This window comes from Dipteris shenzhenensis, chromosome 2 (genome assembly GCF_047967505.1).
Source record: "Dipteris shenzhenensis isolate YYH24624 ecotype China chromosome 2, Dip_SZ_1.0, whole genome shotgun sequence".
NCBI classification, from domain to species: domain Eukaryota; kingdom Viridiplantae; phylum Streptophyta; class Polypodiopsida; order Gleicheniales; family Dipteridaceae; genus Dipteris; species Dipteris shenzhenensis.
This window is the reverse complement of record NC_141597.1, coordinates 63,334,640-63,360,005: the sequence shown is the minus strand read 5'-3', so window position 1 is coordinate 63,360,005 and position 25,366 is coordinate 63,334,640. Positions and strand designations below refer to the sequence as shown.

The 25,366-nt window shown below is 45.5% G+C and overlaps 1 protein-coding gene across 4 annotated transcripts in view; it reads right to left on the bottom strand.

The window, feature by feature from the left end:
- LOC147905149 (uncharacterized) overlaps window positions 1-24,214 on the bottom strand; it is a 96,884-nt gene extending 72,670 nt beyond the window's left edge. For all 4 annotated transcript variants that reach the window (XM_087390510.1, XM_087390517.1, XM_087390502.1 and 1 more), the window contains exons 1-2: window positions 22,478-24,214; window positions 7,605-8,222 (exon numbers count right to left, since the gene is read on the bottom strand). In XM_087390510.1, the coding sequence (XP_087246636.1) occupies window positions 7,605-8,222; window positions 22,478-24,032 (2,173 nt within the window). In that variant the 5' untranslated portion in view covers window positions 24,033-24,214. The remainder of the gene's footprint in view (window positions 1-7,604; window positions 8,223-22,477) is intronic.
- Window positions 24,215-25,366: the final 1,152 nt, after the last annotated feature.

The following is a 25,366-nucleotide window of genomic DNA, read 5'->3' as shown; positions in this document are numbered from 1 at the left end:
ATGCTTGGAGGAGTGCTTCTATTGGGATCCAGCATACGATTTCTGAGACTTGTGGAGATCTTGAGACTGTCGTTGACCTTGATTACCCGAGTTTTTTCTGAACTTGGGGTTATCTTGAGAGCGAGCACCCTTGGCCATAGCAGAGTTCTCTGTTCTATTAGAACTATGCTTCCCTGTGTTTTGGAAATCAGTAATGCGCTCTGCGTAAGCAATAGCGCCAGCTGTGGTGGTGATGTTTGCTTTGAGGACATCAATGCATAACGAGGGATTTAGGCCTGAGATGAAAACATGAAGGCAATCATCATCAGTTAAACCATCGATCTCCAGCACCAATGTGATGAACTGAGAGATGTAGGAAGACAGGGAGCACGTTTGCTCCAACTGTCGGAGTTTTGAACGTGCTTGGAAGTTCGCATTGGCATGTATGAACTGCTTACGGAGCACGTGTTCAAAACATTCCCATGTTAACACACTTTTGGCGTCCTTTAAGCGTCGTTGCCACCATAGGAAAGCTGTATCCTTGAGGAGGAAGGCTGCCAAGGCAATCTTTTTGCCTTCAGAGAGGTCAACAGTATCAAAGTACATGCGCAGTTTTACGAGCCATTGGTCAACTGTTCAGCGATTTCGTTGACCAGTGTAGGCTTCCGAAAGTGTAATGTCAAGTCTTTTAGTTTAGGAAGCTTGGAGTAAGCGATAGAGGACACGGAGTTCCGTGTTTTCTACCTCTGGTGGGAACGAGTCCACATAGTCGTCCGGTGGCATCACGTCATTCTCTGTATGTGTGGTATTGCGAGAATCCTGGAGTTGTTGGACTTTCTGGACTGTCCTCAAGCTGAGAAATTTGAAGTTGAAGTAGTGCTTCACCTTGTAAGTTGACTTCAGGTGTCTTTTTTTGACTTGAATCACTTATCTCCAGAGAGGCTGCACGCGATCGTTGCGACATATCTGAGGTCCCTGTGAGAAGAGCACGAACTTGCGCTCTAGTTTGTACCATTCCTAGAAGAAGATCCGGGCTGCTCCCTGAGGTTGCTCATGTTGGAGGGGGCAGGCGAGGCAGGATGGAACCACCCGTGGAAATCTGGTAAAGGAGGTCCTGTCTGAGGTAACACTGGTGATGCCGAAGTGGGTGTTACTGCTCGTGAGGGTACAGGGGTAGGTTGCAGAGTCCACGGATCTGAGAAGGGATAAGGAGCTGCTGTCAGGAGTGGAGGATATCTAGGAGAAAGAGTGTCTTCATAGTGTAAATACTGTCTTGGGGAAGGTAAAACCTGTGCAGGAGGATATCTGGGAGCTAAAGGAGGTGGAGAGTACCCTGGAGACGCTAAAGCTGAGGGGTAAAAGTCTCTCCAAAGATGGACAGCAAACTCATGAGGAATATCGGGTTCTGGGTATCTATGTGTCTCGTGAAACACAACCTAGACTGTGCTAGGTAATGTAATTGAGGTGCCTCACGCAGAAGATATAGGATGTGGTCCAAGGATAGGGACTGTGATTAATCTCCACTTGAGGGTTTTGAATGCTTGTTCACATTCTTCTATCGGGATGAAGTTTACTGGGTGCTTATATAGGGTCCTTTTAATCATGGCATACCTAAGTATGATCCGTCTATAGTATCTAGCATCACCCATGAAAACTTGGACACTCTTTGCGCATTTAGTAGGGGGGGTTTTTCCATGCTAATCAAAATGTTGTGCAATAATGAATATCAAATAGAAAAACCGTGCGCCAAGTATTGAATGAAAAGCAAAAAATCTCCTTGTGTAAAAGCAAACAATATCCTTGTGCAAATAATATCCTTCTGTAAAAGAAAACAATCGATAGTTGTAAAAGTATGGCCATGCTACTGAAAATGTTTTGCCATAAATGAATATAGTATCTAGCATCACCCATGAAAACTTGGACACTCTTTGCATTTAGTAGGGGGGGTTTTTCCGTCTATAGTATCTAGCATCACCCATGAAAACTTGGACACTCTTTGCATTTAGTAGGGGGGGTTTTTCCATGCTAATCAAAATGTTGTGCAATAATGAATATCAAATAGAAAAACCGTGCGCCAAGTATTGAATGAAAAGCAAAAAATCTCCTTGTGTAAAAGCAAACAATATCCTTGTGCAAATAATATCCTTCTGTAAAAGAAAACAATCGATAGTTGTAAAAGTATGGCCATGCTACTGAAAATGTTTTGCCATAACTGAAAAACCGTGCCATAAATGAATATGAAACTGAAAAATCATGCACCAAGTATTGAATGAAAAGAAATCTATCTCCGTGTGTAAAAGCAAAAAATCCATAGTTGTAAAAGTAAACAATCAACCACTAGCAATGAAGTACTCCACGTATGGAACAGCATGGTACGTCCGGATATCCACATGGTTTGGTAGCCACGGCATTCAAATGGACAAGGATGCACCACCCGAGATGATCCCACAAGATGAGATCAACCGTATCGTACGGTTTGACCTCCTCCGACTTCATACATTTCGGGCTTGGGGGGGAGCAAGAGTTCCCCACCAACATCCAATTCTACCACGACCACTTCTTAAGGGTCTTGAAATACGGCCTCGTCATCAGACTTGAATATCTCGAGGATCGGAGAGTCTCACATGCACTGAGGATCACCATCAAACAGTTGCGAGTCTCGTCACATCAGCTGAGAATTGAGGCAGGGAGAGCTGCAAGCATACCTAGAGAGCGGAGGATCTATAGACTATGCCCGATGGGAGAAGTCAAGAAAGAGAACTTTCTATGTGTCTGCCCAATCTACTATGAGAACCGAGGACGATATCACTACCTCTTTTAGGAGGGGCATGGCTTTGGTCCGCTTACATGGCTTATCCATTTTCCTGCCCACGTTTGTGTTGGGCTCTATCTGATTGAGATGCGATGACACAGAGATACACTAATGCGACAAACCAGAGAGTAGCAGGAGGTGATGCCACAGGTCACCGAGATCCGACCAAGCACAAACATGTGTCACAAACTTCTATGCATCTAAGTCAGTTCTGGGAAGGCTGAGGGAGAGGAGCTTGATGAGATGAGAATATCATGGATTAGCTGTGAGAGTCACCACCACTTGGAGCATTAGCTCTGAGCACCTGATACTATTGGGCTACTTGCCACTTTGCTATTTTGCTCACTAGTTTAGCACTTTATCTTTCAGCAAGGGCCTTAGTGAGCCCTTTGCTTCAGCACTTAGCAACTTGTATGAGTTACTTTTGGTTTTGTACTTTGTCTCATAGGTCCACGAGGCCTCCTGAAAACATTAATACCTCTCTCTCTCTCTCTCTCTCTCTCTCTCTCTCTCTCTCTCTCTCTCTCTCTGTGCAATAGCTGATACGATGACGCATGTAAGGCTTTATGCCAACAACTCCAACTCGAAACCAAGCATCATCTTCCAAGTAAGGCAAAGATGATATGCACGTCCAGCCGTCTAGTTTGCCGAAAGAAGCAAGCTTGTGTTCGTCGAAATGAGGAGTGAATAAGCATTTTGTTTGGTAACAACTCTAAAGACTTCTGGCAGAGGTTCCTTGAGCGGAGGGCCCCATCCCCTCTCACAGACACCAAAACCTGACACTCCTATGCACGCACACAATATGATGTCCCTAATCAGCCAGCACCTGATCTCTCACATATACTACACCCTACTTTATGCACGCTTTTCAGACGGTGGTGTCAAACGAAGCTTCACAACACTCGAGCAAAAGATCGTGAGGGGCCACCCACTTGATTGCTCTCTAGCCGGATCCTTGCTTCAGATTCTTCTATACGCAAATGATGTATTCCTACAATCTTCCTTAGCAGAGGGACTCAGATGCACTTCGTACCTTCTGTGAGACACTTGACTTGAAGGTCAACCTTGGTAAAACCAAGGTCATGATCTTCAACACATCCCAAGCAGCCATACACAGAGAGCACTGTATCTTGGATGGGTTGCCAGTGGAGGTGGCTGCATCCTACACATACCTAGGGGTCCTACGATCTTCCTTAGCAGAGGGACTCCATCGACCCCTAGATGCACTTCGTACCTTCTGTGAGACACTTGACTTGAAGGTCAACCTTGGTAAAACCAAGGTCGTGATCTTCAACACATCCCAAGCAGCCATACACAGAGAGCACTTTATCTTGGATGGGTTGCTAGTGGAGGTGGCTGCATCCTACACATACCTAGGGGTCCTACGATCTCCCTTAGCAGAGGGACTCCATCGACCCCTAGATGCACTTCGTACCTTCTGTGAGACACTTGACTTGAAGATCAACCTTGGTAAAACCAAGGTCATGATCTTCAACACATCCCAGGCAGCCATACACAGAGAGCACTTTATCTTGGATGGGTTGCCAGTGGAGGTGGTTGCATCCTACACATACCTAGGGGTCTTGTTCTCCAACCCAATTTTTACCATGTGACTAGCATTACAAGCTCAATTGGGCAAAGGGTACGCCGCGCTGGCCAGAGTCAAGCGACAATGCTTTCATTCTCACTTCCACAATTCTTTGGTTAGACCAATGGGTATGTATGGCAGCCCTTGTTGGGGACCAGATCTATCAAAGACACAGGTGCACTCAAAGTAGTAGACACAACCTCAGGATCTGACACAATTTCATCAAGTTATGTAGACATCCATATTGTACCATCCAACTGCTTACGCAAAAAGGCAACTCTAGCCTCATTTATCTAATACAAAGATGCCAATTGATCCCATGCATCCTCTGTTGTCTTGCAAGACCTGATATGAGGAACAATAAATCTCTTCACTGACAAGGTAGGTAGCAAAGGTATCCACCACCCATGGCAGGTTTTAATCCAAACCTGCAATACCACAAGTTTTTGGCAACCAACCCCTAGCGCATCATGTACGACCACATAGAATAGTCGGTGCCATCAAGCTTATCCTTAGCTGAAAGATCCCAAGCAAAACATCGGTCGCCATTGCAATTAAGCAACAAAGCGAAATCCCCAAGTAAATAAAAATGATCCTGCACAAATGCAACTGCACAAGGCTGCAAATGAGCTTTTTGCCCACAAAAGATGACTGCAAATTCTGCAGAAATCTGAGCCAAATGCGCAAATCTGCCCACTGATTTTGGCTGAATGTACCTGAAAAGTAAACCGCGAGCACGAGGGCCCAATGCGAGAGCAGAAAGTACAAAAGCCCCAAATTCTGAGAGGGCAACTGTGCCAAAAAAGAGGGCAAAATGCAAGAAAATTCCAAATGCCACTGTACCAGTCCAATGTGTCTGCAATGTGCTGTCAATAGACCTAAGAGCCCAATTATTGAGAGTTCAGGAACTGAAATCCACAGTCAACAGAATTGACTGGTCTGCAAATGTAAGCTCCAAGTCCAATGCAAGAAACTAACAAAAAAGCCGTACAGTCGTACGGACTATACGGACAGATTGCACAGACGGACTGTACGATAGAAGAGACCAAGCACAGTCAAGAAAAGATTGAGCATGCTCACCCATCAAAGAGGAGCCAATAGCACGACTCAGGAGATTGAAAAGGCCATCTTGGAGGCATGGTGAGAGGGTCTTGGTAGGACCCCAAATGCCATAGACCCTCCGTGCCAGCTTGGGTGATTCTCCAGAACTGCAATTCCTCTCAGAGCCTTCTACCTACAACAAGACCATGACGAGCCCTACCCGGTCAACATCGCTAAAGTGGGTTAAAATAGATGAAATCAAAGTGAGGGACGAAGATCCACGGGAGAACAAGGTCTTAAACTTAGTGGAGCAAAAAAGGATCAAAGTAGTTGGGCGGCTGGGGCAAAGCTGGACCATCGACACCAAACCTTTTCGATATGGGCAAGATCACTCTAGATGGGCACCTAGGGTTATGGGAGAGCAGACCCTTGCACAAGGTGCAATGGGATCCGCGAAAGTGGTTTTGGCCATCCGAGGGGTAGCAGAGGAGCCCTTGAGGCTTGTTCTCCTATACGACCCCACATTGGTAAACAACCTATGCACGACATGTTAGCCTAGACACACTCACGAGAGTAACACTAGCTTGAGCAATGATGCCACAAGAGGTCCTTACCAGGTGTTGGGCCCAACTTTGATCTAGTCTCCTCCAAAGGAATCTTATTTCTTTTGCCTAGCATGGTCTTCCTATAGGACCATGATTGGAGCACATGAGGGTAGAGGGTGCCTATCAGTGCTATGACAACGGGGACCTTGATCGTTGTCTATGGAGCTGTCCAACGGCTCAGAGGATCTAGCATTTGCTCCACCCTCATCAAGATCTGGGATGATATCAGCGAAACCCTGTGAGCCACTTGGGAGCACAACATAGAGGGATCTAGGAAGACTGCCGATAGGTGAGAGAATTTCTTCAAGGCATGGCTTGCAAGCATTTTTAACACACAGATAGAGGACCCCACTGGTTGTATAGCCCTCCACCTAGATGTCAGCACCAATTTCCAAGATACATGCTTTTTTCAAAGTAGAAGGAGATTAAAAAATATCTAGAAAAAACACTGGAAATACTTCATGAGCTAATCCATTCCTATGGCTAATGTATGCACCCCAAGAGGAGATTGGGGGAGTAATAAATTAACACACAGCTGATGCTTCCCATACCTCAGGCCAGTAATTTAGCAATATTCCTGACTATCTTCAACAAATTATTCAATGCGGATTCACATACCGTGACCTTAACTTATCAAAGAAGAAAGGAGGAAGGGGGGGACACTTCCATCTGCTGTCTAGTCTCCACAAGAGACGTAGCATAGACACAAGTCAAAGCTTCCATTGTTACTGCATGCCTAGCCCCAGCGATTGATTCAATATTCATGACGACTCAAATACCACGAACCTCACTTCTCAGGGGAAATACCTTGGCACAACATCCATCTATTCCACAAAGATATAGCCCGACTTTAAGGTCCTTATCACATGGCTGGACTGGGATGGGACTAAAATGGGCATTCCCATAATTACTCCCATCGTAGACCAAGGTAGTCTAGGAGGGTGTAAAATGTGATGAGCCACTACACCCTGAACTCTAAACCCTGGGAGCTAGAAAAAGAATCCCTCTTTTGAGGGCGTGGGAAAATTGGAATGATGCGATGTCCTCCTCTCAAGCCTCCTCAACACATCGGAATGATGCCCTTTCATAGTTGCCCACTGGGGTTGCAGCTTGAGGCAGGCCTTCTAATGAGCCATGCCATATAAATGTGCATCTGAGATCGGACCTGTAACATGTTTCCCTCTTCAGAAAATGCAACCAAGAACAGCATAAGATTTACAAGTGCAAACTGACTATTGGAAACACAAACATAGGAGACCCCAAAGAGAATATATTAGCATAGTACAAGCTTCAACACAAAAACTCCAAACAATCATTCTGGTTGCCAAGCGAAAGAAACTTAGAAAGCTTAGCATTTCCAAACCTTTAAGATCTGACAAAAAACAAGTCAACCGGATGAATCAGTCCTTGACCACTCAGAACTATGCACTTTTAAAACCACAGTGGCTTAAAACAGCTTCTCAATATCCCACACAGGCCAAAACTATTCCTCCAGGCTCAAGTACAAGTATCCTAACGAATTTTTCAATTCAGAGAAGCAGCTGGAAAGGAGAGCCCTAAGAATAGCTTGAAGTCTTACCAGAATGCACAAACGATGCAGTGCATTGCAGAGAAACTGGAAGAACCGTTAGCATTTTCACTGTCATGGAGCAGCTTAACATCTGCAAAGAAGCATTCACTGAGACTCTACGACCCTGTTGCTCCCATCCATTATTCTGTTGTAAAGTCAATAAGTGCAGGTTTCCACAAGAGTCTAAAACAACAATTTCTTTCTCTGACAGCCCTTGAATGCTAACTGCCTGCTCTACCCTTGTCAAATCAATGAGCAACGGTGTTACTTTGTCACGTGCTTTTCCACTTTGAAAAGGTACAAAAACCCCATCCTGACCTCCTTTCATATGTAACCCACCACAGATTTCTGGGAGAGATGCATTACAAGTAGCAGCATCAAACGAAGATGAGGAAGAGCCTAAGATATAGCAAGAAGAAGAACATGCACCAGGAGCAGTTTGCTCGCTATGTGAAGCACTAGCTGACACATTGAAGTATGAAAAGCCTGAAGAAGACGACAACATAGATGACTGTGAAAGTGCGTGCTGACTCTGCCAATCTTCCAAATAATATGCCTCACAAGGCAGCATTCCAACTCTGCATTCTGGAAATGTCACATGCTCAACTGGCACCTCCTGTACAAGTTCTGGATAAAAGTGAAGTGTTGTAAGAAGATAGGCTTACCAGCAAAATGCAATTATATATCATGGCCTTAAGGCATCAACTTCAACCAAGGTTATAAAGTAGACAGAGGGCTGTGAGGTTTTGTTTTTGTTTTTGTTTTTGTTTTTCTTTCTTTCCTTTTTCTCCTGCTTTGGTTGACATAGAAGACAAGAATATCATACCCTGCACATAAAATTGTCCTCCAGAATCCAGTGCTTTTCATTGAATCTCACATTGGCATTTTAGCGCTCATTCAGACCAGTGCTTGTATATAGCTTCATAAGACTAGAATATACCCAATCTTACAAATTAAAATGTTTACAAAACAAGCGAAAGAACAAGGAAAAAAAGGAGTTTGTAAGTGACTTTAAACAAAATTATGAGTGTGTGAGAAAAATAAAATATTTTTAAAAAACTTAGTGAGCAAAGCTACATTTGTGTTCTCATCATACCCAAGCATAAGCTACCATCTAGGTTTTTTCTCTAGGCAAAACTCTTGCACACGTCAACTAAGCTTTGCAATCCCAAAGAACAAAAATTTCAATAGCCAAAAAAGGAAGAAACAAAGCAAAAATAAGAAGAGAGAGAGGTAAATTAGGTTAAATATCCACAATGGCACAAGAAGAGGGGAAAAAGGCGAGACCAAGGGGGGACACAATGATGCTAACCCCCCCAAAAAAAAAACAGCATACATATAAGAAAACATATGAAACACCAGCACAGATACAAAGATACAATTATTATCATTATTTTTTACTTGGTTTTTTCTTTATTTTTAATTTAAAAATAATAAGAAATAAAAAAATAAGAGAGGGTCTTTTTTTTTTTTTTTGGGGGGGGGGGGGGGGGGGGGGGGATTGCTTCTACGGGAGAACTAAATAGCTAGATGACCTCCAAAAATAGAACAACCCTTCGGATTTTGATTCTACCTTCAAGACAAATTTCCAAAAATATAACGACTACAACGTAGGACTGAGTGGAGTTTCTTCATTACTTTTCTTATAATATAGCCCTTTTTGAGAAGTAGTAGGATTAAATTACTAAATTGAGAGATAAATGCACTCTTACTTGAGCAAAAATAAGAGAAACTATAGAATTGGGAAGTAATCACTCCATATTTAGCCAAATCAGAGATGTTTGAGTTGATGTGAGGCACTCCTATGATATTCAACACAGTATACTCAGATTTTGTCGTTTATGTATAGTTGAATGTAAAATCTTTAAAAAAGAGTGGCTTTCAATTAAGAATCAGTTTCATGTTAAATTAAATAGTCATGATGGAAGCAACTGTCACGGGGGCGTGAAATTCTAAGTACGCTAATGTACTACAAGACTGTGACAACTTTGGTTTTAAAAGTCCAAGCGTGGGCTTAATAATGTGTAATTAAACGCATCATGGTGCCTAGCACATAAGCATAATTAATCCCTAGGCCCAAAGGCATTCCAAGGAATTAAAAGAGTGGTTGTCGGAAAATGATGACGTGGCATTTTTAATGGGCCCCCTAGAGGGCCATGTACCCCCCTGGAGTTCCAGGTGGCTCTAGTGCCTTCTACATGCTCCTTTGCCATTCCTGGACCTTCCTGGGCCTTCTAAACTTCACATGTGTGGTTTTCTCTCTCATCTTCTCCCTTTGTTGAGATTTTGGACTGGTTTTTCAGCCTCCTTCAGCTGAATTCCGTTTTCTTCATAACTCCTCACCCGTTTGGATTCCTCAACTTCTGTTTGGCCCGATGGCTTCCCCTCTGCCTCCCCTTCGCAGTGATATCCTTTTCCCTCCGTGCGTTTGGTAGAACGGGCAGAGCTGGGCACTTCTTTTGCAGGTCGAATTTGCAAAAGTGGCTTTTTCTGGACCTTTTTGTTTCTACAGCCTCCTGGGCCTCTCCTCTTGTAAAGCTACAGCTTTCTATTGAATTTCGAGTGGTCCCACGCGATGGTTGACTGGTTTTTCTCAGTTTTGGAGGACTTTCCGGCGATGAAACTTCTCCAAAACCTTCTCAATGCATTCCTCTCTGAAGCACGCTTCTTTTGAGCCCAAGAACTCCCACTTCTTCGCGACAGAAGTGCTACTTTTCGCATTTTTCAATGGAATTCTTGCTGGTCGGCTCTTGTAAATGCTCTTTCTTCATGCCTTTGCACTCCTCTTTGGCTGAGAATGCAATTGGGCATTGGCTACTATGTCCTCTTGGCGATTGAGGACTTGGTTCGAGTTTTCAGGGCTTGGTGAGTTGTGATTTTGCTGCTGCAATTTCTTTTTGCCATAAGCTATTGGTTGGTCTCGTGTGCCGCCTCTTTCTTGGTTCACAGGTGCCCACGCAGTGCTACATGAGTCATTCTTTGGTTGGGTACTTTGCTGATTTTATTTTGGAGCTTTGAAAAGCTTTGTGAATGCCATCTAGAAACCACTCAAACAGAGTGCAGCTGGGATGCAGTATGATTGCATCTGGACAGCCAATGGAATTGCACTCGGAAAAGAGAATGCCTTTGGATTGAGCCTATGGGTTAAGTGCACTTATGTGATGGTGTTCTATGATTGAAAGCCTTGCGAAGGCTCAATGAATTGGGGCTGCATGCTCAGTTGCAGGGAAGGTCTCCCAGATGCAACTTGTAATCATTTCACTGTGAAATATAAAGAAATACCGAAAGGGGCGCCACAGTATTTGGGGCCAATCGGGTGCACTTGTCTATGTTTGTTGAGCAAGGGCATTCTAGCCTCCATCCCTTTTTCCGTGGTTTTGTTTGTGAACAAATGGGTAAATGCCAAATGCTGATCATGCAATGGTTAATGGTTGTGATATATGCTTTGTGAGCTGTAAATAAGTGCTGAAGTGATTAAAGGTTTAGTTCCACTGCCCTCTGAGTGATTAGAGGCCGATTTCAGTAACCCCGAAAGGGGAAGTTGCAATGAATTTACCGTAAGCAAGAAAACTCAACCTACTATAAAAGGAATGACATACTGGATGGTAAAACAGCACAACTTCAGACAGTCTTTACAAGAGCTCTCTCCATGTTTGTGTTTTCATCATTTCACTTAACCGGCCATGTAGATCAGACCTGCTTGTGCATGTGAGCGAACCGATAGGGCATTAGGCCCTATTGATGACCTTACACATTGTCCAATCACCTTCAGCTAGATCTATATAGATCCAAATGCACATGAAGACTAGGATGGAGCTATCATTTAATCGCTACTTAATTTGAGATTGATCGCCTCGACACTGGGACCTAGTACGACAGGAGAGGGAGAGAAAAACGAAAGTAAACCAAAAATGTAAAGTTGCAACGATTATACTGAAAGCAAGAAAACTCAGCCTACTACAGGAGGAGTGACATATCAGCACAACTTGTGAGATCTTTACACAAACCATGTTGCAAAGAGCTCTCTACATGTTTGTGTTTTCATCATCACACTTAACCAGCCATGTCCTGCTTGTGCATGCAACCGATCCATCCACAATCTAAAGGGCATCACGCCCTCGTGATGACCTTACACAGAGTTCAATAACCTTTGGCTAGATCTATATAGATCCAAACACACATGACTGCTGCGATATACCTATCATTTCATCCCTGCTTAGCTTACCATTAATGACTCAACAATGAGACTTGTGTCACAAGGGAGAAGATCCAATCTATCCCTGCTTTACTCCAAGGGAACAACCGCTGGAGTTGAGATACACTTTTAATATGGCCCAACACAAACAAAGATCACGGAGGCCACGCCCCCTGGGCCCCACCATAGCGAGAAACGATCCAAGAGAGGAAGATAGGAGATATCTTAATATCCCATCAAAGGACTGCCCAAGCTGGCTACATCTTTTGTTTCTCTCTCTAGCTGTGCCTATAACAACTCGAGGAGTTGCCGCACTTTACAGTCCCTCGACTCTCTTGTTATCCAGAGGTAGTGGTCATTCTTTTGTTGCTTGTACTTTGTCTCATAGGCCCGTGAGGCCTTCTATAGATGTTAATACATCTTTCTGTCTTTCTTTCTCAAGATTTTTGAGTTTTTGGTTTTAAGTGCAGCACTCAGCAAAGGCCCTAGTGAGTCCTTGCGTCAGCCCATGGCGGCTTGTATGCTATACCATTTTTTAGTGTCCCGTATCAAATAGGCCCATGACCTCCATACCACATTACAATCTCTCTCTCTCTCTCTCTCTCTCTCTCTCTCTGACATGGAGAACACATTACAATCTCCAGACCACATTACAATCTCCCTCCCTCTCTCTCTCTCTCTCTCTCTCTCGGATGGAATTATGGGGAATTTGGCTGCTGATATACCAAAAGATGCTTGTGAAATCATGTCACCAAGCTGTAATACTCCAAAGTCAAAGTTCCAATTGACCATTTATTGATCATAATTAATGAGTTCTTCATTTATTTAATTATGTTCAAAAAGTTATATTTATTTGATCAAAGTATTGACTTTGGTCAAATGCACTTAACTTCGGTTAAGTAAGCCTAACTCTGATTAGGAAGACTTGGCTTAGGTCAACATGGTTAACTACGATTAACCAAAGAACCAAGGCGCTGACTTCGGTCAAAGAGTGTTGACTTCAGTCAACGAGAAGTGGCTTACGCCAAGAGGGTTAACTTCAATAAACCAAGATGTGCCAACCTCGGTTGGAGAGACTTGGCCATAATTAAGGCGCTCCGACTGCTGGTCAAGCCCCTTAATTACGATCAAGTGGGTTGACCTCGTTGACCAAAGAATTTGTTTTATGTTATGTGCACAAGTTTGCTTGGTGGGGACGCCCACAGAGACTAGGATTAGTCTAGAATTGATTTGCATGCAAAAGCGCTAATGATTAATGGGTGCCATGGCTATGTGCGCTTTAATTAATGGTTGCAGGTTCTAAGAGGGGTTGATCGCCCAAGGGCTACGGAGCCTAGCGGGTAGCCAGGAGAAGTCCATGTGACCAAGGGCTACGAAGACCCTAGACTTTTGCCCTTTGAGGCATGTAACTAAGATTTAGTTAGGAATTTTGACACTTGGCATGTTGCCAAAAGAATTGAGCTGAAAGCTCTTAAATAAATTGGAATTCATGTAGGATTTACTACAAGCAGCCTGTGAGCTGAATTGTACTTTGTACTCAGATTTTCTGAATGAAAAAAGACCTTCGGGGGGGTCCAGCCCGACTATTTTCCTGGGCCCTAGTGTTGTGTGTGTGTATGTGAGAAAGAGAGAGAGACAGAGAGGGTGTGCCTTCAAAGCAAAGAATTTCTGCACAGCGAGCTTAGTAGAAGGAAATCGAAGCTGTTTTTGAGAGAGTAGTTTTACATATTTCATTGGTATTAGAGCTAAGGCAAGGATTGCCTTCTATGGCGACCTCGATCAGAGAAGCTAATTGTTGACATGACCAAACGGGTGACGAATTCATAACGCGCCCAAATAGGAGTGATGCAATCGATTAGCTGCCGGCATAACGAAGGGGAGTGAGCGTGGGAACTCTCATTTGTATGACGGGTGATTGTTTGATTGGCAGTTGGATTTACTATTGTGGTGATGCCCGTCATAGCTCATGGGGCGATTCTTTTCCGTGGAGAATTCTCCCTTCGCCTGGGAGTTTCGCATGCAAGGCATACAAGCAGCGTGGGCTGCGACTGCGGGGAGCGACATATGGGTGTCTCCTTGCACGGAAAATTTTGTTGAGAGATCTAAAGGGCTCAGTTGTGCTGAAATTTGATCGCCAAAAGACAGACGAACCACGGAAGTGCTGCGATCGACCTTGTCACGCCGGCTTACAGGGAGACTATTTCCAGCATCACTGCCTGGAACGTCTGGGTGGCTCGATGCAGCCGGGTGATGGGAGGCCAAAGGACTTCTCCGACATCTACCCTAGTAGCCATTTGACAGGATATCATCTTCACCTTGTGTGCACTTTGGGAGTGGTACTCCAAGCTTGAGAGCGACTGTTGAGACACGGCACCACTTCCACCAGACATGGCCAGCAGGTGTATTCTACACCCTTTCCGCGAGGGAAATTCGTTGGGCATATAGACCACCATCATGGTTGCTAGCTCCTTTTTCCGAATCTCTATAGGCGATAAGCCATGAGATCCGAAAACGGGTGTTCATTCTTGTAGCTGGCAACTGTTTTCTAAACTTTATTTTTCATCAATAGCTCCTTTTGGAAGCTGGTGGTATGGTTTTAAAGCATTAATAGAAGTTACCTTTTTCTAGGGGAAAAAAAGGATACTTAACTCTGATTAAGTAAGCCTAACCCCGGTTAGGAAGATTTGGCTTAGGCCAAGATGGTTAACTACCGTTAACCAAGGAACCAAGGCACTAACTTCGGTCAAAGAGTGTTGACTTCGGTCAACAAGAGTTGGCTTGCGCCAAGAGGGTTAACTTCAATTAACGAAGATGTGCCAACCTCGGTGGGAGAGACTTGGCCATAATTAAGGCGCTTCGACTGATGGCCAAGCCCCTTAATTACGATCAAGAGGGTTGACCTCGGTCGACCAAAGAATTTGTTTTTATGTTCTGTGCACAAGTTTGCTTGGTGGGGATGCCCACAAAGACTAGGATTAGTCTAGAATTATTTGCATGCAAAAGCACTAACGATTAATGGGTGCCATGGCTATGTGCACTTTAATTAATGGTCGCAGGTTCTAAGAGGGGTTGATCGCCCAAGGGCTACGGAGCCCAGCGGGTAGCCAGGAGAAGTCCATGGGCCAAGGCCTACGAAGACCCTAGACTTTTGCACTTTGAGGCATGTAACTAAGATTTAGTTAGGAATTTTGACACTTGGCATGTTGCCAAAAGAATTGAGCTGAAAGCTCTTTGTAAAAATGGAATTCACGTAAGATTTCCTACAAGCAGCCTGTGAGCTGAATTGTACTTTGTACTCAGATTTTCTGAATGAAAAAAGACCTTCGGGGGGGGGGGGGGTTCCAACCTGACTGTTGTCTTGGACCCTAGTCCTGTGTGTGTGACTTCAAAGCAAAGAATTTCTGCACATATTTCAAATCAGGTAGTGACGCAGAAAATACTACAAGAACTATGGCAAGACCTGGGGGCAAAATGCAGTTTTAAAACAAGGAAATTAATCCCATGGACAACTATGGAATGCAATAATACTCAGGGAAGAGAACCAGCTCACATGATCTAGAGGTGGAGAGGGGCAGGTGGGCAAGACCCAAGGTCCCAAGAGACGAACGAAGCTCCCCCACCGGAGACGTAAAAAATGAGCAGTATGTACTCCTAATGCGTCGATCTTATGCACACATCAGAGGGACAGCAGAAGCAACCTAACAAATCTGTTGGAGCAGCCAGCCAAAAAGCTAGGAAGCTACTTAAAAGAAGCTTTGGAACACCACAACATGATACTAGGACTAGCACACAAACTAGCTCAACAAGTACTCACTACATAGCAAGTTTGTAATATTTTCTTTCACTAGATGTAAAACATCACTATCTGTTAAAAGTGATCACCAGTCCCATAGATCGTGAAGGGTCTCATGCAGACTTTAATACAATCATATCATATCAGCAGTCATAAAGAGGCACAGGGGCAGCGAGCACTAGGGCAGGCAAGAGGCAGGAGGCAGCACTCTACTCTAGACCACATTTTCACTCTGAGGGCTGTCATTGAGGAGGTGAGGTCCAGACATCAGAAAGTCTACACATGTTTCGTAGACTTTCCGAAGGCCTTCGACACTGTCCCACGATCCCGTATGATTGGAAGACTACAGGAGATGCAGATTCTAGAGACGCTGATCTGGGGTGTGATGAGCCTATATGAGTTAGTCAGAGGTAGAGTCCATGCTCCAAGCGGTCTATCAAATTGGGTCGAGAGCACAATTGGGGTGAAGCAGGGCTGCCCTCTCTCACCAACTCTCTTTGGACTCTACATCCATAAGATCACATCCTTCATAGATTGCCTAGGGGGCGAGGGTTCATTACTAGGTGACCTCCTCATACATATATTGTTATATGCTGATGATATAGTCTTATATCATCTTCAGCGGAGGGGCTGCAGAGAGATCTGGACGCCTCAAAGGTGTTTTGCAGAGAGAGAGAGACCTGATGGTCAACCTTTGAAAAACCAAGGTTATGGTCTTAAACACGTCACGAGCAGTGCTTTGCCGACTTAGTTTCACTTATCGTGGCAAGCCAGTGGAGATAGTGCAGTTGTACACATATTTGGGAGCAGTCTTCATAGGACCCATTTTCACGATGACCCATGCAGCCCAAGCACAGCTCACACGGGGGCGTAGTGCTTTGGCTAGACTAGAGCAACAGTGCTTCCAAGCGCACTTTCAAGATCCACTGACGAAGGGCTAGCTTTTTGACACACTGGTGCAGCCGACTGCATGTATGCAGCACCCTTCTAGGGATGCAATCTCCCGAGGACAGATTGGAGGAGTTTCTAGCGGCTACTACAGGTGATGATGGGATCCAGGATGGTTCGGTGTAAGCCCTTAGTCCCACATGAGATAGTGCAGTCAAAGTTCGCCATGACACCTCTCCAGGTTGATGCCATCTTTCAAACAGTGACATTCATACACAAAGTCTGGGACTTACCTCACTGGAGACTCCCGAGGCTGGCCCTAGAGAGCGGAGCAAACACATGGTATGCACGCATATTTGCATGGCTTGCCAAGCAGGCACAGTATCCAGATGGAGAGGCTTCCCTCCTTTCAGTACAGCATGGATGCACCTCTTGAGTCGATCCCACGAGCTATATCATACGGTTAGACCTTCTCCAGCTTCATACATCCCAGACTTAGGGAGGGGAACAAGAGCTTCCCCACCAAGACCCAGTTCTACTGCAACCACTTCCTGAGAGTATCAGAGGAGGGATTCATCATCAGACCCCAAGTATCTCGAGGACAAAGGAGTCTCCCATGCACTGAAGATTGCCAATGGTCAGATGCGGGTTTCGTCCCATCAATTAAGGATCGAGGCAAGGAGAGTAGCATGTATACCCAAAGAGCAGCGGGTCTGCACACTATTAACGCTAGGGTCGGTTGAGACAGAGGAACATTTTCTTTGTGTTTGCCCAACCTACTATGAGATCCGAGGGCGTTACCACTGTCTCTACTTGGAGGGGAGTGGCTTCGGTCCTCTATTACGACTAATTCATTTAAATGACCAGGTCTCTATTGGGCTCTATTTGATGAAGATACGTCGGCACAGGGAGACACTACTGCGACAGACCACAGAGCAACAAGGGATGGCCAAACCACCACAGGACATAGAGGCTGACCGGGGACAGCGACGCATCACAGACTTCTATACATTTGAGTCAGCCCCAGGACACAGCGGAGTGGAGGAGGAGGAGCTAGCCGACATGAGAGCAGTCTGGATTAGCAACCGACACGGTACCACCGAATGAGGGATGCCAAAACCACATGCACGACGCAGAGAAATGAACCTATACAGAGGGTATCCCGCAGCAGAAGACTTAAGAGTGTCCCAAGAATTACACGCGGAAGTGTCTAACTACAGAATCCAAAACTTCTTTACTCATGTGTACTCAAACAACCATATGTGTATGTACAGACTAGTAAATAGACAGTGCTCCAAAGATAAACCAACAAAACATATTTCCGTCCACAACCAGACACAAAACAAAAGAGGTCCAGAGTCCTGCCAAACCGTGGTCCTCTGTCCCTACCAGAATGTTGTCCTACTACCTCGGTGGCACCGAGCCTGCATGCTCCTTCCTAAGCTTCTTTGGACGTAGTCGCCTGTGCCGACAAACACACCTCCAAGCTATCCTAGGTAGTGAATGCCTAGAAGACTTGACCTCCGTGCTGCCCTGATGTGCAGCCAATAGTGAGGCCCAAGCTTCTCCTGTCCCCTGTACCTTGATTCATGTACCTTGCTGTCCTGATGCCAGCCAAGAGTGCAACCCTTCCTGGAGTTCTTTGTCTGCAGGTCCTTGCCACCTTCCTCAATCTTTCTGTAAGCCCTTCTGGCTAAACAAGAGGTTGGATGATTGTCCAATACTTGTTGAAGTTTTCATCCATGTTGCAGCTTGCTTACCCAGATACTCCATTACGCATAATGGGACTAGCTACTATGACATACATCCCCACCGACGTCATTGGCGCCCAACGGTATATGATTTCATTTTAGTCTATGTTGTGTTTTTAGAGGATGAGTTGGGCATGTTCTTGGATTCATCTATATATATGTACTGATTGTTGAAGAAGACTACAATAATACGGATTGTGTGCACTCAGTCTGATATTGTGTTGGGGGGAGTGTGCTTGACGTAGACAGGCAGGGAGAATCTAATAAAACATAGGACTCCAGGTTTTGGAAGCTGGATCAGCTGGTGGATCTGGCTGATGTTTGGAAACATCCAAACGTTTTGCTCAAAACCAAACACGTTTTTGCAACACTAGTCTAGTTGCCATTTTTTAGGATATGAACAGGGTGTGACTAGGTTAGCTTTTGTGAAACCTTGAGTTGATTTTCGAATGATTCGAAAGTATTCAGGCTGCAGGTCATCTCCTCTCATGGGGGGCACAATCGGGAAGCATTGCATGAAAATAAAATTCCCATGGAGAAGAAAGAGATTGCCTTTCAAGATAATGTTGCACTACTGAATTTCTTTGTCACTTTTAGGCAATCTATGTTTAGAAATGTAACATTATTGAGTTCTAGTTTTGCAGTCAGGTAAGTAATGGGCCCTGTTAGTCTATAAAAGGGTCCCACTACTCGTAAACACTTTAGTATTTTCTTTGTTCACTTAGTAGTGTTATTAGGTTTGCATGAGGCTTGCCACGTGGCACCCCTGTTGCATTATCCCATAAACAATGATGTGCTGGCCCACTTTCCTAGACCTATAAAAGGGGGCTCAGCTGTACTTGCAAGACATTCAAGATCAATACACTTAAGATTCTATTGTATGACTGTTCGGTACTCTCAAGCATCAGCCTTACTGGCTGTACATGCAAGAAGGACTCAATCTAGCATCAAGCTAGCCAGCCTTGTGGAAGCAGTCACATCCCATGCCCTCTTCCTAGTAAGTGTGACTTTTCCTTCTCTCCCTTCTATTTCTGCTTTTCTTGCTGTCTAGTATCTCATTTTACTCTAAACTAGTTATTGCTAGCTGACTTTAGTAGAAGTCCTGTTTCAGTTGGTATCAGAGCTGATTTTTGGGTTCGATCAAGGGGATTTTGTGATCCATTTGTTCTGAAATTTACAGTCAGGGCATTTATGCCAGCATCATAAATAAAGCAGTGTACAATAGTTAGGAAGATCTTGTGTCTTTCATGCTTGAGTTCACCCCAACGCAGCTCACCATCTCGCACCACCTCAATGCAGCATATTTGCAAGGTTTGAGGCCCCAAAGGGCAGCACCATGTATAGGAAGTGGGCTGGGGAAGACACCTTTTATAGGCAGGCTTAGCCCCTAGCAGGCCAGCCCCTAGGGCTGCTAAATCAAGCCCCATCAGCCAGAAGTCGGGCCCTACAGTCCCTATATAAGCAGGGCCTTGCCCTCTCTTTTGGCATTCAGTCTCCAGCCTCCAAGCAGCTCTCCAGCCCCTTGTGCAGCCCTTAGCCCACTCCAGTCTCCACCATACAGCAGCAGAGATCAGTCGTACCAATTGCGATCCAAGGAGAGGATGACCTGCAGCAATTCCAGCTCAGCATATGGTTGAGGTTTGGCATTTTGTTTCAGCAGTGTCCCACAGTCGTAGTTAGGGGCCAGGGCAGTAATTTTAGCTCAGTTTTTGTATGCCGATTCGGCGCTCATGTACCAGGGCATTTATGCCAGCATCATAAATAGTTAGGAAGATCTCGTGTCTTGCATGCTAGTTCTCCTTCTTCATTCATCTATTTCCACGCAGCAAGTCTCCACATGTTACAGATCCCCTGATTCTCCTTGTATGCTGGAATCACAAGATCATTAGGGTTTGACCCCACATCGTAGCTTGATGTCTGACCAGGGGAAACTGACAGTCAGTCAACAATCTACAGTTTGAATGAACCAAATCACGTCATACATGGCCTTTTCTGATCGCTCTAGCATCTAAGTGCTGCTCCTAAAGTTTGGTCGAGATCAGAGTTCATATGAGGGAGATATGACCAAATTCATCCGGCCGGAATTCAAGAACTGCTGCGATTTTACAGAATTACATTTCCATTTTGCATCAGCTTGAGTGCACATGGTCGCTCAGCTCCTTGGATGCAGCTGAATAAGTTTGATGGTAATCTGACTTCAAATTGCTGAGTGATTTGAAAATCAGCTACAATAGCCAGCGTAGGACAGCAATCTGCCAAATATTCTGGTATTTCTTGCAATACAGGTGGACTTTTATGAATTTCTACCCCTAATTGGCTCTTTGGTTCCTTCTCTACACAAGAACAACATCATTTCCCAGCTCCATAGCTGTGCTTTTTTGCATTTGTTTTGGAAACTATATAGGGCTGGCAGAACTCTTCTCTCCACACATGCCGTGACCTTTGTCTTTGCAATATTGACTCTCATCCTTGATTGTTGGCAAAATTTGCCTAATGCATCCAGGTGTGTTTGCATGTTCTTTTGTCCATTGCAAAAGGTACTACATCATCTGCATAAATGAGTAGTAGGGCACATCGGGCAAGCCTCCACTGTATGCTCTTATCCAATCTTCTAATTCATCTATGAACAAGCCAAAGCGTGTAGATGAGAGGGGGCAGCCTTGTTTGACCCCTATGTCACTGCTTATGATTATCTTCTCCTTAGGGTTTGAAGGCTGAGGCTTTGCCAATCCTGCGAGGACCTTCTCATACAATCTGAGTGTGGCTTCCATGAATTATTTGCGCTGTTCTATCCTTCCCCATACCTTCTTGTGTTGGAGAAGTCACCTCCCCATCTATAAGCCCCCAAGTGAGGAGTGCGGGGGGGAGGTGGACTTAGGGTTAGGGTTGCCAGATGGGCAACACTCTGGTTGCCATGTGGGCAGCAAACCCAGAAGGAGAAACATGATGAGGGGGCTGTCACATGGGCAGTACCTAGTCTGCCATGTGGGCAGCAAGCTCTTAGGGAAAACCATAGAGAGGGGGCTACCACATGGGCAGCAAACAGGCTGTCATGTGGGCAGCACGCTATTGAAGCATATGTGGCATGTCGGTGGCACTCTGCAGGGCTGGATCAGCATGGATCAGAGGCGAGATGATTACTGGACACATGGCTGTCCGTAGCAGGTAATAGAGCAGATCTAGGGCAGAGAAGCCAAACAAGAGGGGACAGGCGTAAATCTATACAGAACAGAGGCGGAAACGTCAGCAGCAGTACGGCCTGGTTATGGGCTTGGATTGAAGATGCCCTGGTACGGATCTGTACGGACCTACTTCAGAGGAGGTACGGAGCTAGTGGTGGCTGGAAGGACCCGGGAAGATGGCCTGATAAGGGCGGAATTACAGCAGAAGGATTGTGCCATGGTTGGGCAGGATTATGGCCTGCAAGAGACCCCAATGGGTGGCTGAAAAAGGGCTGGAAATGCCTGGTCCACTGGCTGCCTGCCATGTGGACAGGCAGGACCAGCAAAGCCCAAATATAGGATTGGAAAGGCAGCCAACCAGGCCGACCAACAGGTCGGCTGGTTAGGGCTGCTGGTTGGCCATGGGGATGATGCTAGGTCGGCCAGTAGACCCCTATTGGGTCAGTTCACAAGAAGGGCTTTTGCCCTATAAAAGGAGGGGCCTTGGGGCCTCACAACTCACTCACCAGGGGTCCAAGAAGGGAGGAGATTGGAGCTGAAGGGGGCCTACCTCAAGGACCATGACATGGACAAAGGATACGGCCTTCAGCAGCAGACAAAGAGCTCATGAGGATGAAGAACTTGGCTGGCCTCTAGGGCAGCAAGGAGATTGGGAGTCAGGAGAGCCATTTAGGCATCCAGTGTGGCAGCTTCCAGGGAGCATATTGGAGCAGCACAGAGCCGACAAAGAAATACAGATCACAAATAGCAGGACTAGCTGCTTGGTAATATAATGAACACCTATAATGATTTCTCATCGCCAAAGAATCACAACAAATTGAACCAAAACAATGTCTGCAGCCTGCATAAGCTCGAGCAAAAGTTTCAAACCCCTGTTTGAACAAATCTTCATAAACTCAAAGACCAACAGGCATTGTCGTACCAAAAAACACTATGCCGGAAAAAACACCACCGATCTGCTTGCATGGTCACCCGAGGCTGCCACAAAAAGTAAAATACAAGGACGCAAGGACGGCAAAGAATCATTGTTTCGGGGGGGGGGGGGGGGTTCCTTATTCAAGATAAGAACTTACTGGTCGCACTGGAAAATTCATGCTGAAGATCTGAAGTCCCAATCCCCGTCTGTGTAACTCCCACGCATGGCCTGCTTTCCCAGCCGTCGCTGTCACGCATAGCTGCTTTTAAACAACCATTCAAAGAGCTGTCACTCAAACCCTCTCCTTCCTTTGTCTTCGTGAAAGTTATTTCACTACCAACGTGCTCCTTGACCCCATCGACACTTGCACTGGACTCTTTTTCAGACTTAAGGTTACCAATGCAGTTCCCAAACCCTTCCACTTCATAAAAGCCATTTTTTGACGGTGCCTTGCAGAAACTTGGTGCCTTGGTCAGTCTCTCCTTCCTATATCCATTTGTTCTGCCTGCTGCTGAATCTGTAATAACACTTGATTCAGTGAATCTGTCACAAAACTTCCTCCCAGGCTCACCATTATCCACAGGTTTAGTCCTTTCGCATGCCATTGCACCCTTACCGATGCAAGTCCCCTTGCCAGAATCTGTTAACTCCGCCTTCAAGTCCTTTCTTCGATCCTTCATCCCCTTGATGAGAGGTCTCAGGGCCCAAATTCGAAGTCCTCCCAACTGCCCCAACAGCAGATGTTGCCGCGACAGATGCAAGGCAAAGACAGGACCATTGCAATCCACTACCGCACATGTGATCAAGTGCAGCGAGCCTTGCTTGTCCTTTTCTTTCTGTTTTCTGTGCCCTCTCAGATGGCAGGATGATAATCTCATTTTCGCCCCTTCTTCCAAATAAGCAGCTTGTGTTGTCTTGTATGATCCCTCCACGAATTCCGCAGATCCAGGAATCCTGGCACTCGTAGTTGAGTATGATTCCATCCCGCGAGCTTCACAAAACCTCACAGACATTATCCACACTTTACTAACGGAAGGAGAATAGACAACGACCACGTTAACCGAGGCAGCGATCTTTACAGATACCCCATGCGGGACATCAAGCTGAACCACTGTCGAGGCTGCTGCAGAAACATGATCAATTGTGCGGTTCATGCAACCCTCCGAGCGGATCGGCGTTGGCAGAAACGCCGGTATCATGCAGCTCCAGGCCATCAATTCGGTGCAGGAACCGCCCTTTCCCGGCATGGCCGTGAGAAAGAATAGTGGATCGTCACCCGGACGGTGTCCTGACGTGCCTACAAACGGAGCATCAAGCAGCTTTTCCTCGCCGGCCATCACAAATTTGCACTTTCCACGGATCGATTTTTTCAGGGCTTCGGCGACTGAAGCAGAGGTCGCTGGCGCTCTTTCGGAAGAGGAGGAGGAGGATGCGGAAGAGAAGGAGGAGGAGGAGGAGAGGAAAGGCACCGAAGCGGGGGGGAAAAGAGAGCCTGCAGGGTGTTTTTTGGCGCGTAAGCGAAGGAAGCAGACATCAGTGCAGGAGGGGGGGATGAGGAAGGGCGGAAACTCGCCCGAGAAGGAGGAAAGGAGGATACAAGAAGAATCGGCCAGGAGGAGAGCGGCACACTGGGAGCGGGCATCGAGCACGGCCTTGACCACCTGAGAGGGGTGGGCGTGAGCCTCTGCAATGCTGAGCCTGCAAGCCTGCATAACATTCCAACCTTCATCCGACGCTGCGCCCCCGCTGCGGCTTGCTGCTGCCGTCGTCTCCAACAATAGTAAGCATCTCTTCTTCTCACTTCTTCCGTGTTATCAGTCGTCCTTCTCTTTAGGCTTCTTCTTCTTCCTTCCTTGTTGCTTCTTCCGCTTCTGCTAGTATGCTCTTCCTCGAATGAAGCACTCACGCTTTTAAACTCTTCTTCTATCGTTTCCTTTATCCCACATGAAGCGTAGGACTCCTGGGTTGTTTAAATGTCTTTAATTTCACAAGTAAAATTCCAATTTCAATGTATGGGGGGACATACACACTCCTCATGAGCATGTTGATCGAAGCTCAAAGCATTTGCACAAGCCCCCTCCACGAGAGTCTCTCTCTCTCTCTCTCTCTCTCTCTCTCTCTCTCCCCCCATTGCAAGATTTCTAAAGTTCTTGATTAGAAACAAGCAGCAAGCACATCTCAATTCGTCAATTACAAATCAGAGTTCTACATTGGCAATAATCCTAGCGCTATCTCAAAACAAAATAACAATTGACACAAAAAGAATGAAATAGGAACTACAACTCGACGAAGCCCATAGCAATACAATACGACAACCATAAGGCTGCTAGGCTGCCCAATAAAACCATCGCACAAGAGCTCTGCACTCAAGAGGAATAGTGGCTCAAATACAACAAGGTCGAGTGGACAATAGAAGAATCTAGAGAAGGTCCCCTTGCAAAATAGGCAAAGACTGCATCCAAAGAGGTTGAGAGCTAAGTATGACCTATATAGCCTATATTATCCTCACCAACACGTCAAAAGTCTTCCTAAGTGGCCTGATGCTTCAGGGGATGCACAATACCTAGAGCTACCTATAGCTTCACTCCAATGATGACCCACACTACATCACACCAATGATGCAAGATCACTTGGAAAAGCTCCGAAAAAGAGGGTTCTATATTGACCACCACTTAAGACCAAAGTTCAACCATGTAAAGGAATGAAGCATTGCTCCTTGTCGTGTTCAATTAGAAAAGGGCTTTGTCATTATGACCCAGACGTGCATGGACACAACTATCACAGAGCGATGCATTGTGTCTTTTGTAGTAGTGGCAGTCATGCCTTCCCAAAGACTACCAAAAGCATGCGGGTCAATAAATAGTAAAACATAAAGTTGTCAACCTAAATAGCGAAACATAAAACCTTCAATTGATTGTTAGAGAAACGACTCCTAAGTGGGACTATTGTATTATTATTCTATTGGAGGATAGGTGCCACATTTGATGAAAAAGGGTAGGGGCAAGCGTGCCATTTTGCTATTTTGGACCTATTAACATCATCCAAT